General features: G+C 36.7%; 1 protein-coding gene across 2 annotated transcripts in view; it reads left to right on the top strand.

The window, feature by feature from the left end:
- Positions 1-16619, top strand: part of PACRG (parkin coregulated) — a 511451-nt gene that overhangs the window by 302019 nt on the left and 192813 nt on the right. The window contains exon 4 of one of the 2 annotated variants that reach the window (XM_078054490.1): positions 9940-10089. The exons of the other annotated variant lie outside the window; for it this stretch is intronic. Coding sequence (XP_077910616.1) covers positions 9940-10089 — 150 coding nt within the window. The remainder of the gene's footprint in view (positions 1-9939; positions 10090-16619) is intronic. 2 annotated transcript variants of the gene reach the window in all.

Raw genomic sequence — 16619 nt, 5'->3', positions numbered from 1 at the left:
GCATATAAGTAGACCCTTGCAGTTAGTGTTGTTCAAAGGTCAACTATATTTCCCTTTGTGTGCCCTGTTAGCTATAGCCAAACTAAATGTGCTATAAAATTTCTTTTCTAATTCTGTACCTTTGCTTTCTTTTAAGAATGCCCTCTCTCACATCCCCCAGGGTCTCAATGGTAAGGGACCTTCAAAGCTCAGCTCAAATAGGAATTGTTCTTTGAAGCCTCTTCTCTTTCTTCTCTCCCTGCTTATCCTAAACTCCAGCCCTCTACCCACCCCACTTTCCCTCCCCCACAGAATTTTATATCTTCCTTTGTTGTGTCACTTAGAACATAATCTTAGTAAGTAATATATTCCCAACATCATCTAATGGGCTTGCTAGTACATCATCAATTCATCAAAATACTTGCAAAATTAATTTGATCAGGTGCATAACTGTCATCCGTATGAAAATCTGTATAGGTGTCGTAGTCAAAAGTGTGAAGTGGCCATTTGGGCTTGCCACTATAATGTCTATCATACAAAAACTATTTTGTAAGAATCCCTAATCTCAAAGAGCATAAAGAATATAATGACATAATGCTTTCTATTTACAAGAGAAATTATGTAAGTGGTGAGAGTAATTTTTTGTTTATTCATCTTACATTCTCTCATGTGATTCTTTTTGTTTATAAGCAGAAACCTACATTTGTGAGATGGTCTACTAGGAGCCAAGTTGACTCCAGCTGCTAAAGAATTACAGAAATATCACTGATCTACAAATAGACAGCACATAAGACAGTGGCCTCATTAGGAGAGCTCTAATGAGTTGAGGTCACCCAGCTATAAAGGATAAACATGCACAGACACAGCTAAAGAAACTTAACATTTAAGTAGCAATAACATTTTAAAAAGCAAGATATTCTTGTTAAAGAATACTCAATGGAAAAAATATACCAAGTAAGGATAAAACATGAGAATCCATATCACAATATAAAAAATTGTTTTGAGAATTCTACTTAATTAGGAAGGAACAAGTACAACTGAAATGCATTACTCTTTATTTATGATCTAATAATTTTACTTATATACCTTGAAATTGCCCAGTTAAATGATTTTTAAAGCAATAATAACTATAAAAAAGTCATGGTGTTTAACTTAAAAAGAAAATACCTAATTCTGAAAATATGGAAAAGAGGTGTATTAAGATTATTTTGATTACCAAATCCAAAAAAAAAAAAAAAAATTCAAATTGTCAGGTTTGCTTGATGACTGACATAACTGAACAATCCAGAGATGGGTCTCATTTCAAGCATGGTTTAATCTGGTGGCTCACCACTGTCACTCTCTGCTTTGTTTTATGCAAGATCATCTTAAAGCTGGCTCCCTTCTTGGCCTCTGAATGTTCCAAGTAGATCCAGGGACTACATGCTTGCTTACTTACTTACGTATACCTGTAAGAAAGCGAAAGTGTCATTGCCCCTGAATTTATTATACCACCTAGGGGCACATGCCCAGCCTTGAACTGTGGTCAAGGGGATGGAACACACTGACTGGATTAACCTAGGTCATGCAATCATAGTACTGGTTAGGGGAAAGGAGAAGTTAGTTTCCCCAAATAACATGAATTCTATGTCAGAGACATTTACTGAGCACCAAATATCTAATAGCTCCCCAGCATTTCTGTTATGCAGTTCTGTGGAAGCATGGGACTAACTCTGCCAATGGGCTGTGAATGGAAGAGGTGTGTGTTCCCTCCAAACTAAGCTTTTCAGAGCCAATGCACTGTCCTCCTACTCTCTCTTCTCCCCACCCTGTGTTAACCTGAATTGGATATCTACCATGAATGTGAAATGGTCCTTTTCCATGTGAAGCCAATGAGCCCATAGGGTTAATCTATTGCTGCAGCAAACCTAGCCTATACTGACCAATTCAGATTCCCAAATGAGAACCCATATCTATAGAGGGAAATGGAATCTGCAATCTTATAGCTTAAAATATCCATTTTATCAGGAAGTCACCTCCATCTTGTGATCTTTCAGTAGCTGATGATAAAGACCACACCTCTCTGTCCTTTTTGAGAATTAGTGTGGCCACTGGAAAGGGACCTGGCCCTTGCTTCCACCACAGGCTTTACCATTTTGTGCAGATTAGTCCAACTCCTTGAGCTCAGGAGATGAGTCTGCATCTCCAGCTCTGAATATTTCTCCTGAACATGTTCCAAGTCTGGCTCCATTTCTACCAGGGCTTGGTGAGATGTTGGGAGGAAGTAGGGTCTAACCACCCTGAGCACAGGGCTTGAGCTCATGCAAACCAGACCCCAGCCTGCCATTAACTAGCTGTGTGGTTTTGGCAAATGAATTATGTCATTTCTCCCAGGGGATTATAAAACCTACTGCCCAGAGATGATGTAAGAATTAGCCAATCACATGAGTAGAATGTTTAGCACAGTGCCAAGTCAAGGTGGTAATAATAGCAAATTATCATTTTTACCTTCTTGGTGTTCCTTCATGGTCATAGCTCTGCCGACTTCCTAACTTTGGGTCATTGAAAAATTAATAGATTTGGATTCTATAACTCTCATCAAAGTTACAATAAAAATGTTAGATGGAAATGGATTAGATCAAGTAGCGACCTTGGTGGTATTGCAGTAGGACCAAATCATCAAGGCATATTGCTTGGATTCAATTGCTCACACAGGAGGAAAAAAAAAAAAGAAAGAAAAGCCTAACTCAACCATTTCTGTGCCTTGCCTACAAGGGAGGTCTTGCCAGATGCCTTGCTGATAGTCTGTCTATGATCTCCTTTATGAGTAAACTTACCAGAATACGTGAAGTAAGCTTGGCCTGACATTCCAGAGAACTCACTCTGGCTGGTAATAATCACCACTATTTTCTTGGGAGTTCTCAAATAACTTGCTTAAATAATCAATTCCAGAATTGTACCACATACTGATGCCAAACTTAGCAGTGTGCAGTTCTTCAAAGGGGGGCTCCTTCTTGGAAATGGATGTTCATCTACCTTCTGAACAGTGCCACAACTCTCAGCTTCCCGGTTTTGTGTCATAACCTTCTTTATGGTCGACTACTTCCACTGTCTTAAAGCTGGGGCAAACTTAGAAACCTTTCCTCCACCAGAGGAAGAAATGTAACCGTAATTCTCAGAAGAAGTGCCTGCTTGTTACAGCAGATCGTGATTTGGTCTTATTCTGAGAATGGAGTCAGGGCTGGCCAGCTCCTTGCTTGGGTCATCAGTCCATCTGTGGCCCACTCCTTCCGGCTGCACTGAGCCAGCAGTCTAGGGACAGGGGAGCAAGGTGCAAAGAGACAAACCCTGCATGCTTTCTGACAAAGCAGAGTATGGGTAAGTTTATTCTTTGTTACTGTTAGAGGTGTTCAGGATGTATGAAAGCCTGCAAAGGCCCAACCTTGGCTACAACAAGCGTGAGGAGTGTTTGGGATTACATTGTTATTCAGGTTTCTTTATGTCTACAAAGTTGTGAGTATAACCTCAATCATGCTAGGGACTCTATTGTTGAGACCATTTTGGTAATGAATACTTTCATTTATTAAAAAAATTATTAATTATGTATCAGTCTTTAAAGCTAAGCATTTAAGGGAAAGAAAAGCCAAACACTCACCAAATGCTAAGTTGTGTTCTATGGTCCTAAAGTCAGAATTTATTCTTGTCAATTGAGAAAGTATAAAAATTAAGTACTTCTAATAACAAAGCTTAGAAAGAAAATCTGCATTTTGTATAAAGATAGTTTTTCCTTTCTGCATGGGATGAGAGAAACATTGATGCTTTTATTGTTAACATAACACTTACTGGAAAACAATGAATTAAAGACAAAATTGTAGCCTTTATCATAAGTTTCCTGGATGCCCATAATAGCTGAGCTAAGTCTCTGATGCATTAATTGCCCAAGAATATAAGAACTCAGCCATATCACATTTATTTAGCAGTTGAATTCTGTTTGGGAAGAGAAGAATTTCTACAATTTTGAAACCTACATTTAGTTTGAAAACATATTGTGAATTCATATATTTTGTAAATTAATGAATTACATGATTAGCGCCCCTTGACCAGCAAAATTTATGTCCATTGCAATCCAATTCAACTAATATGTTAGACCAAACAATCTTAAATATTTATAAAATATTTTAACTTTAAAAAAATACTTAAGATACATCATTAAGATTTCTATAATAGGCAAATTCTTGGAGATAGCAGGCAAGTAGATGAGAGGTTACTAGGGGCTGTTTTGGGTCATGAAAAAGTTTTGGAAATAGGTAGTAGTGATGGTTGCACAATTTTGTGAATGTAATTCATGCCACAGAATTGCACACTAGCAAATGGTCAAATGACATTTTATATTATACATATTTTATACAATAAAAATAATAATCATTTAAGATAAATAAATGAGAATGATTCCAAGTCTTAAATGTCTACTCTCAGCATTATAATACTGTATTTTCTTTTAGAAATTCTGGCCTCTGACATATGACCGAAAATAAATACTAGAAAGTTAAGATCGATTTAGCAATGTTTGTGATAATATATTTACTTTTAGAACCCCACTGAATTCACTCAAGAATTAAGTTCACCAGTAAATAAATATATAAAAATAATGTTTTTATGTATGTGTTATGAAGAATTTTTAGAATGCATATTGGGATAAAATGGTCTTAGACAAATAGTATCAAAGTATAAAATTCCTTTGAGTAAACCTAACAAATTATGCAGAATCTAAGTGAAAAATACTGTAAAGCTTTCCTGAGGAGGTTAAAGACGACAAGGAAAATTGAAGAGATACATGTTTCTAATGGAAAGATTCAGTAGTAAAGATGTAAATTTCACCCCAAATAATCTCTAAACTTATTAAAATTTTTATCAGTCTCAAGCATATTTTTTAAGCTCACCAAATTATTTTAAAGTTTGTCTCAAGATATAAATGGTTAAGAATAATCAAGAAAATACTGAGAACGCATAAGGAGAGAGTTCTACGTTCCACTTAATTAAAATATACGAAGTCATCATGAAGAATATTTTTAGGTAAATATGCTGAATATTTTTTAAGCAGTATAAAAAAGTATGTTTTTTTAATGGAATAAAATCCTATGTGTACGTATGCCTACAGAAAAGATAGTCTCTACTGTTAGCGGCTGAGTATATAAATTTCTGTTTACATTCTATTCTACAAAATGAGATCATAGCTTTATAACCTACTTTTTTCCTCACCTGTATCTTATAAACATTTTCCTATTTTTTAAAAAATATTTTTCTATTAGATGACTTTGGTAACTTTGTAATTTTCCATTATATAGGTATACCTGATTTTACTTAATCCATTGTTTTTGGAACATTTAGATTGTTTCTAATTATAAATATTATCTATCACATCCTTCCCTATGACTCTTTCTGCACAGGTGCATACTTCCTTAGACTAAATGCCCAGAAGCGAAATAGCTGGGTCAAATACTATACACATACAGTGGGCCCCGCCCCCCCGCCCCGCCAGCCCCAGCACACACACACACTTTTATCCATGGTTTTGCTTTCCTTGGTTTCAGTTTCCCATGGTCAACTGCAATCCAGAAGCAGATGATCCTCCTTCTGGCATATGTCAGAAGGTCAGTACTAGCCTAATGTTATGTCACAATTCCTACATCATTCCTCTCACTTTATCTCATCACATAGGCATTTTGCCCTCTCTCCACACCACAAGAAGGGTGAGTATGGTACAGTAAGGTAGAGAGGGAGAGAGACCACATTCACGTAACTTTTATTACAGTATATTATTATAATTGCTCTATTAGTTATAATTGCTAATTTCTTATTGTACCTAATTTATAAATTAAACTTTATGATAAGAGTGTGTGTATAGGAAAAAACATGGCCTATATAGGCTTTGGCACTATCTGGTATTACAAGCATTTACTGGGGGTCGTGGAACAGATCCCCCATGGGTAAGGGGTGGGGGGGACTACTATACTGCTATAGAAAGATCGTGATGGTTTATAATACGGTATCTATGAGAGTGCCTCTCTTCCCAAACCTGTGTCCACACTGAGTATTAAATTTTCAAAAACTTTTTGTTAAATGATATTCAAAATTATAAAGTAGTATTATTTTGATTACTAATGAAGCTGAACATTCTGGAGTATTAATTATTTTATTAATTTGTATATTATCTATTCATATTCCTTGCCCATTGTTTTTAACTTTATACTCCTTTTTATTATTAACATATAATGTCCTTGCCCATTTTTAAATTAGCAAACTCAATCTTATTGGTTTGTGACAGCTATTTGTATATCAAGGATATTAACATTTATAGCATATGTCAAAAATATTTTTTAGACTTTATTGTCTGCTTTTGCATTTTGTTTGGTGTTTCCAGTTTTAAAAGAAGTAGAAATATTTCCATTTTTCCTGATTCCCCGGTAGTGAATCATATCTAATAGTAGAAAATGTTCACACTTTGCAAAAATTACAGCAATAATGGATTTTATGCTTGAGAAAAATCATACATGTAACTTATAACCATCTAAGATGAATAAGTTTTACCACTTTGACTTAAAATTATTTTTTTTCCTTATTCGTCAGCAATTTCTATATATCTGGAAGCTCTATCTTGTTGATTATACTTGAAGGAAGTAAGCAGTACAATAGAAATCCAATTTTTCTGAATAGAAAGGTTCCACTGGCTGATCTATAATGTCAGTAGATATCTCATGTCAGACCCTTTTCAAAATCTTAAATCTTGAGTTCAAAGTCCTCACTTATGTGTTGACAATAGCTTTCAGGCCTATCAAGACAAGAATAAACACATTTCTGCTCTTTCAAGCTACAGAATCATATTCTTTATATCTGTTAACATACTTTTTCAAAGGAAAAGAACTTTGTTTCCAAAAAAAAAAGCCTTTTATTTAATTCCATTGGGATGGTAAGAACAAAAAGACTTCCAACTTAATGGTATATCTTAATTCCTCAAGAATGAGGAAGAAAAATAGAGGAACTGAAGTGGAAAGGGGCAACATAAAAAAAAATCCCTCTTGGATGATGTTCAGGGGCTTTTACAGTGCATACCCTGGCTTTATTTCACAGTGAGTGCAGAGGTTTTAGATCTATTCCCTGGTCATTTAGGAGACTCAGAGTTCCATTTTAGATGCCATTAAGAGTAATGGTTTACACATCTTACTTGTCAGTCATTGTCAATCCAATAACATTTATCACAAACATGTTAATTCAATCAAGTTTGCAGTAAAATGAAATAATTATTTCCTGATAGCTGTTATTACCATCCATGGTGAGAGAGATTATTAGTTTATTTCCATGTGATCAATTATCTATACAGACAGGCATAAACCTAATCAACAAAAGTTTGATGTTATTATTACTCATAGATATAAAAACTTTACTCCATAATCAATATATTCTATATGGCGAACTCTAACATTGGTAGTAAATGAGCATATTCTAGGCTTAATGCAAGCATTGGTATGCATATTCTAAAAGAAGAAAACCGTGAGAAAGCCAGTATTCTATAGCCATTATGGCTACGAAAATCTTTCCTGCAATTGTCAGATGGGCTCTACACAATGATAAAACTATTTAGAAAACTGTTTCTATGCTATCTGGAGTTTTGTTCCCACACTGCTAAGCAGAACTTTATCCCTATGAGCTGGAGTCAACCTTGTAGGAGGACCCTTTCTATCTAAGAGGAGACAGCCTCTAGCATGCTGTTCCCTCTCCTGGAATACTCTTCACCTAAATAACCGCTACTCATCCCTCGAGTCTGTCCCTGTGTCTAGGAGCCTTCTTTACTCTATCCACTGGGCTGGATGCCCCTTTAGATTTGCTGTTTAAATACCCTATCTTTCTTATGAATATTTCAAATTTGTAGTATTTGTTCACTATACATGGGTACTAGTGCATAAACTATCACACAGCTCTATGCAGTTCTGGACCCTGAACATGTTTAGCTTCATTGGTAGACTTTTTGAAAGAGTGTTTACTGCCCATAATCCTCATAGCAACATTTCTGCTGGTTCCCAAGTTCTCTTTTGTTAAACTGAGCTGGGTCAGGATGCAGGGTTCAGTACTTGGTTACCTGAAAAAACAAAACATTTTGGATTGGACAAAACCAGAAAAAGAGCCCCCACTTCTGTCTGTGAGATCCTATGCCTGCCCTTCGCCCTTTCCATCTTCCCTCGGGCACTTTGCTTTTGAGTATCTTATTACTACAACTTTTAGGCTAAATCATAGCCTTCTATTTCTAGTTGTTTTCAGAATAGGGTATGGCCTGCAGTGTGTCTAAATTCTGTGGTAATGAGCCATCATACAATTGAAATTCCATAGTTATGTTTAGATTGGTTCCCGGAGATAAAGCTGAGCCATCTCCATTCACCACATTTGTGTTTACAGACGGTCCTCAACTTAAAATTGTTTGATTTAGGATTTTTCAACTTCAAGATGGTGTGAAAGCCAAATGCATTCAGTAGAAACTGAACTTTGAATTTTGAATTTCTTTCTAGGCTAGTGATATGCGATAGAATATTTTCTCATGATGCTGGGAGGTGGCAATGAGCTGCAATTGCCAGTCAGTCATGCAAGGATGAACAACTGATACGCTCACGATTCTGTACCCATACAACCATTCTGGTTTTCACTTTCAGTAGAGTATTCAATAAATATATGAGATACTCAACACTTTTGACCCTGGGAGGCTGGGAATCTGGTTGTATCATTGCTAATATGGGGAATGTAGGAAAAATATAAAGTTTATGGAGGAAACTTATCTTTGGAACACACTGAATTTGAGGTGCTAGAAGATCCCGGCTATTAGAAATGTGAGCTACAGTTCAAGAATAATGTCAGGACTACATCACATATATTGACCATGGTGTCATCCCTTTTGGTAGCCTGCCTCCTTTTGTCCTTCCATAAATGACACATAGATTAATCATAGCCAATCTTTTCTTTAGAAGATGGAACATCTTAGAAATAAGAGCCTTTGACTTTCTTTTGGAATAGTCTGGGGGCATCAGTTTGTCACCACCTCTGACGTTCTATGATACATGCCTTATATAGCCCTTCTATTTAAGTCTTGGAACTTTTAGTCATTTTAGAAAATAAATAATACATTCCCGTGATTGGGGAAACTGAGACCACGTAGGGGAGTTGGCAAGTTCATACATCCAATTACCAGCATTCTGATCCCTAGTCCTCTGCTTTCCCCACTGGAACAAATGGTACCTTCCAGACCCAGCAAGTGGGGGGACAACCAGGTAACTTACTGTTTCCATCCAATCTCTCTAGTGTAGCTTGTTACTGTGCATTTAGAATTGTTCTTTAAAACCATTTTGCATTCTTTGGGTCTCTTATTTACTGTTGGTTCCTTCTGAAGTTTTGAGCTTTAAAACTGTTGCTTTTCTTTCCTGCGTTCTTGAGAGTCTAAATATAGTCGCTTCATGTTCACTTCTACCAAGAAGTGAACGTCGGTGTTTGTTACAGCCTGTAGTTTCTTCTCACACACACCACACCCAGTTCTCCCTTCCCAAATAAATGTTTGTTTCATGGTAATGGTTTTAAGGATCACATAGGTTGTTAACTGGAAAGGACTGTTGCATAGAAATTTGTCTGTCGGCCGTCATGGGGCCCTTTTACCCCAACGACGCTAACGGATCTTGTCCATCACCAGCCTCTTCTGTGAAGGACGATGAGCGGCTTTCTTAGGGTTGGTGAGGGATGGGCACAAACTGGAAGAACAAATAATTAACAAACAAGATCTTGTTTATAACATTAAAGGCTACCGGGCATCATTCAAAACTATAGTAATAAAGGTTCATCCAGCTAACCTCATACAGTTCAGTTAAGTGTTCTACAAGTGGACTTCACCTTACCATTGTAGGGATTAATGCTTCTTATTTTCGGTTTGTTCCTTGTCCTACCTTGAAGATGCCTTGAACCTTCGAAACCGACAGGTCATCTGCGTCACCCTTAAAGTCCTCCAGCATCTGGTTGTGTCAGCTGAGATGGTGGGTGAAGCTTTGGTGCCCTATTACCGGCAAATCCTCCCCATCCTGAACATCTTTAAGAATATGAATGGTGAGTGATCCCAGGAGTCAAGTGTCTTTTAAGCCCTAAAAAAAGGGAGTGGTTTGAAGTGGAGTTAATTAGCAACACATTTAAGATTTATTATTGCTTATAAACCAAGATCCATTTGGAGATCTAAATAGCATAACTCCCACTCTTCCCCTGCTACTCCCCAGAGAAACAGTAAAATTAACAATTTCATTTATTACTCCTCACACGTACAGCTTACTTACTCAGTACAGAAGCGCTGAAGCAGTTCTATAATCTTCTAATAATTAAATTGTAAAGTTTTTTTTAATAGTCTTTTGAATACATTAGTAGGTTTTGAGTTTGTCCTTTCTCTTGGTAGTAATTCTACCTTTAGAGAGTTTCTGTTAAAATTGCAGTCTTATTAATTGGTTTAAGATGAATTTTTAAAGCAATATTATTAAAATATGGCTTGGGGAGTTTTAATCTATGTTCTCTCATTTCTAAAAAAAGAAAAATCGATAATTTGTAGCTCTTTAGTTGATGGTGAGTGCTGATTATAAATATATGGGTGCTGATGCATTTATTTGTTTTAATTATTCTATAAGCTTTGGAAACACTGGTGAGCTCAGTTGAATCTGCTTTACCCTAACAAAGGTACTAGCAAGTTGTGGTGATCTCTGGCAGGCAGTGGATGTATATTTGTTCATTGGGAGTGTGATTTTCCTTTTATTCCTCTTGAAAAGATGGGATTCTAATTTTCTTTTATGTTGCTGACTTTAAATTTCCATACTTCTCATATGCCCAGCGTTAAATCAACATTTGAAATTAATTCCTGGCAGTCATGTAAATAAGTTAGCAATCTAGTGGAACACTGCATGAAAATTTTGTGACATGATCTGCTCATGTACATACAAGAAAAAAAAATCAAACAAAAAAACTGAGTGTTCCTGCCACATACAACTCCTTTGTTTGGAATCACTGTTTTTTATATTATTCATAAATTGCTATTAAAAGTCTGGTGAATCAGGCAGACTACTCAGGAAATCATGGAACCCTCAGAAAGTCTTTAGCTGTCGTTCAATAGTAGGACCTACTTATATACTGAATATTAAATATATTTAGTAAAAAGGATTTCACCTGGAGTTATGGAAGCTTAAGAATGCTCATAATGGAGTGAGTTAATATCCATTCCAAAATACCTGAATGGCAGAAGACTTAATGGGGACTTTGAGACAAGTTTCAGGAAACTAAAAAGCTGGGTGTTAGTAAGTGCATCTCCTATGATCTAATAAACTTACAGCTTTAGTAACAGCATTTCTACTTTATGGAAAATACTTATTCGAGTATTTTTTTTATTCAGACTTCCTGTTTTTACTGTATAGCAGCATCGAATATCCATGGGATTATAGAATGACTCTGTGCGTGCACACCGTTCAGTTATGGTTCATTAAAGAAGCCCTAAGTTCGCCCATCGTATCTAGCCTCCAGTTAACTGGAGAGAGACGTAGAGATGGCAGAGAGAAAGAGGACAGAGATAGAGAGATGACAGAGAGGGAGTTACTTAAAACCTGGAAAAATCAAAGAACAGCCACCCCCAGAAAGTCTCAGTTGTAGCTAACGTTTTTCAAGTGTGTGATTAGTAAGGGTCTCTGAATAATCCTCACGGAAACCTATGGTAACTGTGGTATTGCTATGTCCGTGTTTTCATCGTAAAAACTGTCTCTCTGGAACTCCTCTCGTATATAAGCATGTGCTTCTGTGCTTGGCCGTCATGGACCATGAGCTCGAGCACACGTCTCCCCTCCCTCACTTGAGTAAGAGCCGGTGGCTCCTCCCACCCTGGGCTTTTGGTGTCCCACAGTAGAATCTGCAGCTTGAATCTAAGCATCATTCTGTACTGTATAAAAGAAGAAAACCAGCGATGTTCAAAAGACAATTAGAATCTCCCTCATCCTCAAGGAAACCTGTAAAGAAGAGTAAGTTCAGCCACCACAGAGAGAGAAATCACTAGATTATTAAACAAAAGCAGTTGGTTTTTACACCTTTCTCATACTTTTGATTTAATCCTTTAACTCACAGATCTTCACATGCTTAACAAAAGAAGAAATTGGCTTTAGGAATATATCCCTGTTTAGATTTTATCAATGTGCGAATTTATAATTTATACCCTAGCCTTAACTGGTTCCAAACAAGGTTAATTATTTTGGAACATTTCGAAATGCATGCACGAGGAATTCTACATTCAACTATTTTTCTGCTTAATATCTTTCTGACATTTGAGGGGGAAAAATACTAGCTTCAGCTTCATTTTCTACTTATCTTAGAAACCTGTCAGTACAACGCCAGAATGCAGTAAGCTGGATTTCCAGAGGGTCATATTACAAAATTGGAGCATTCTAGCTATAAAACTTAAAACTATTCTCCAAAGTGGCTATGTTTCCATAGATCCAATTCTACCAGAAGAAACATATCACACAGGATTTCCAATTTTAGTAGTATTTTTAGTATAGAAATAATTAACTTTAATAGCAGTTTAATAAATCCTGTTTTGTAATTATAGGTAGTCATAGTCACAGACCATATATACTTACTTTATCTAAGCAGATGTCTTTAGTACCAGTTATATTTATAAAGAAAATTGTATTAGAAATGTATAGCATGTAACATTCGAAAGAACTCATCCTTAATTTCAGTGTATTTAAAACAATTCCACACGTTTCTAGGTTTCCTCTTTTCCCTGCTTAACTTTCACACAAATCAATGTCCTGTTAAATTCAGGTTGAAACCTATTTCTTTCAAGCCCCACCACAAAATATTTGTTTAGAATGAGACCAAAGATAAGTGCCAGAAAGAAAGAATGAGAGAATAATCCTTCAAACGTAATGACCTTGTCCTCTGTCCGTGTTCCCTCCACGTGCAAGCTTTAGCTTCATTCCACTGCCTGCTCCTTTCCTGCAATTTCTGTCCTATTTTAATGTCAAATGGACTCTGTTGGAAATGAGCAGTGGGGCTGAGGAAGCAGGCACAGACTCCGAGGGGCCTTGGACTTGGAGTCTTCCCGGAGGACCAAAGGGAACCAAAGAGGGGGCAGGCAGGAGTGGGTAGCATCGGCAGTCCCGACCTATGCCCCGATCTACACTGCTATAGGTAGTCAAACTTATAGCAAGCCCCACGAGATTATTCCTGTCTGGAGAGTAAGAGTGGCTTTGTGTTATTCTTTATGCATAATATTTTTTACAGGGTTTAATTAGGCTAAATTTTAAAAGTTATATAAACAACAGAAGTCTAAGATGAAAGTTGTAATGTGGAGTGGTGGAACATCTAGAGTCAGATGCAAATCATGTAGCTTCTCTGAGCTTACATTGCTTTTAAATTCTTCTAAATCATCTATACAACATAGAAGAGCATCCTTTTTGTATGGTTGATGTGACAATTCAAGATAATGTGTCCATAAGTTCTTCGTGTACAGCCTGGCCTTGACTGGGTGTTAAATGAGACAGCCATCTTTATCATACAACATGATATACGTGTACAATATTATATACATATAATATTATGATATTATATACAGATATTGCAATACTATATAAATTATTATATCACAATATGAATAGATGATTGAGTGTATTGGGCCCCCTGTTGGGTAACTCATCCCTTTAGCCCTTCTGTGAGCCTATGAATGGGGTACGGATTCCTGGTTTTCAAGCGGGGGTGATCCCTTTGCCTCAAAGGATTCATCTTGCCTCTGATTGCCATATGCCAGGTGGGTGACCAAATAAGTTTTTTTTTTTTAATTTAATCTTATTATGTTATGTTAGTCACTGTACAGTACATCATTAGTGTTTGATGTAGTGATCCACAATTCATTGTTTGTGTATAACACCCAGTGCTCCATGCAGTACGTGCCCTCTTTAATACCCATCACCAGGCTAACCCATTCCCCACCCCCTCCCCTCTAAAATCCTCAGTTTGTTTCTCAGAGTCCATAGTGTCTCATGGTTCATCTATCCCTCTGATTCCCACCCCCCTTCATTTTTCCCTTCCTTCTCCTAATGTCCTCCATGCTATTCCTTATGTTCCACAAATAAGTGAAACCATATGATAATTGACTTTCTCTGCTTGACTTATTTCACTTAGCATAATCTCCTCCAGTCCCATCCATGTTGATGTAAAAGTTGGGTATTCATCCTTTCTGACGGCTGAGTAATATTCCATTGTATGTATGGACCACATCTTCTTTATCCATTCATCTGTTGAAGGGCATCTCGGCTCTTTCCACAGTTTGGCTATTGCGGACATTGCTGCTATGAACATTGGGGTGAATATGGCCCTTCTTTTCACTACATCTGTGTCTTTGGGGTAAATACCCAGTAGTGCAATTTCTAGGTCATAGGGTAGCTCTATTTTTAATTTTTTGAGGCACCTCCACACTGTTTTCCAAAGTGGCTGTGCCAACTTGCATTCCCATCAACAGCGTAAGAGGGTTCCCCTTTCTCCACAACCTCTCCAATATTTGTTGTTTCTTGCCTTGTCAATTTTTGCCATTCTAACTGGTATAAGGTGATATCTCAATGTGGTTTTGATTTGAATTTCCCTGATGGCTAATGATGATGAACATTTTTTCATGTGTCTGTTAGCCATTTGTATGTCTTCTTAGGAGAAGTGTCTGTTCATGTCTTCTGCCCATTTTTTGACTTATTTGTTTTTTGGGTATTGAGTTTGAGAAGTTCTTTGTAGATCTTGGATACTAGCCCTAAAGACCCCGAATCGCCAAGGAAATGTTGAAAAAGAAAAACAAAGCTGGGGGCATCACGTTGCCCGATTTCAAGCTATATTACAAAGCAGTGATCACCAAGACAGCATGGTACTCACACAAAAACAGACATATAGACCAATGGAACAGAATAGAGAGCCCAGATATGGACCCTCAACTCTATGATCAAATAATCTTCGACAAAGCAGGAAAAAATATGCAATGGAAAAAAGACAGTCTCTTCAATAAATGGTGCTGGGAAAATTGGACAGCCACATGCAGGAGAATGAAACTCGACCATTCTCTAACACCATACACAAAGATAAACTCAAAATGGATGAAAGACCTCAATGTGAGACAGGAATCCATCAAAATCCTAGAGGAGAACAAAGGCAGTAACCTCTTTGACATCGGCTACAGCAACTTCTTTCAAGATACATCTCCAAAGGCTAGTGAAACAAAAGCAAAAATGAACTTTTGGGACTTCATCAAGATAAAAAGCTTCTGCACAGCAAAGGAAACCGTCCACAAAAGAGACAACCCACAGAATGGGAGAAGATATTTGCAAATGACACTACAGATAAAGTGACCAAATAAGTTAAGGACTCTGGGATTTATTCAAAGATAACTGGTTTTCAAGCCCATCTCTTCCTGGCATAATCTTTAAGCTGGAATATGTGACTGATGTTTTGGAGAAAGTCATATTTTAAAAAGAGAAGCCCGAGTGTGACCAACAAGGGACACCTGGCTCACTATCCTCTTTGGAAGATACGAAGTAGTATCTAAGTTTGAGATTATTTTCCTTAATTCTAAACAATGAATTTTGGATATCTAAACCATGTGGTCTTTCCAGTCACTGCTTTGGGGTGAAAGAGAAGGAAGAATTTCTACAATAGCAATTTCTTCTTTCCTGTATCCTTTCACAAATGTTATTAAAAGTTACAGAAAATTAAGACAATAGGAATGTTCAATTTATAGCTTCCAGAGATGAAACTACAAAATTAATGGTGCAGTGTATTGCATTTGAGAAGCATAAAACAATAAATGGCATTAAAACATTTATAGCTAAAATATGGGACTCTGCCGGCAGATTAGAGCTCTCCAATCACCCTGTTTTCTGGAGGCAATCCTAATTTTGGTTCCTTTGTTTCCAACTGCACCAGTAGTCCTAAAATAGCTCAGAGACTCCAGGCATCAGCAATTCTAATAGCACCATAAGTTTATGTCTTGGAACATATGAAAATAGAGTAATGAAATAACGTTTGTTTATGTGGATGTGGAAATCAAACATGGCCCCTTGTATGTAAGTTTTCCTAGGATAGTTCTAGGATGTATGCCACTAGAGACTAATAAAAGTCTATGAAACAGGGATTTAAAAACTGCAATTCAAGTTCAGACACATTAAAACATATAGATAGGAGAATGCATTAAATTTGTAAAATTTCAGAGTATTTGTACCAAGTCTTTGACCCTGAAGTTTAAGTAGTTTGAAAAAGCTAGAAACAATTGTTTTCCACTGGTAGTCATTTAAAACACTTCTAATGAAAACCTAGGTGTTCTCAGTCAACCTGATTCAAATTTTCCCAGATGTTTCTAAAAGGACCTATTCTCAATGGTCCTTTAAAATGTTGATGAACTTTTGGGAGCTGATTGTGTACCAAAAAAGTCTTTAGTTTTTTGTCTTGTAATTGACTTGTATAAAGGTTATTTCACAGAGCCTTAAATTTAATTTTGGAATTAAGGTTTATTCCCCATGGGATTCTGTCCAATTTTGAGGATGACTTATATTTTAGACATTTACTTCAAAGTTTCTTTGAAA

This window comes from Halichoerus grypus, chromosome 9, assembly GCF_964656455.1.
Source record: "Halichoerus grypus chromosome 9, mHalGry1.hap1.1, whole genome shotgun sequence".
In the NCBI taxonomy this organism is placed as follows: domain Eukaryota; kingdom Metazoa; phylum Chordata; class Mammalia; order Carnivora; family Phocidae; genus Halichoerus; species Halichoerus grypus.
The sequence above is the reverse complement of the archived record's forward strand: the minus strand, read 5'-3'. Positions and strand labels throughout refer to the sequence as shown.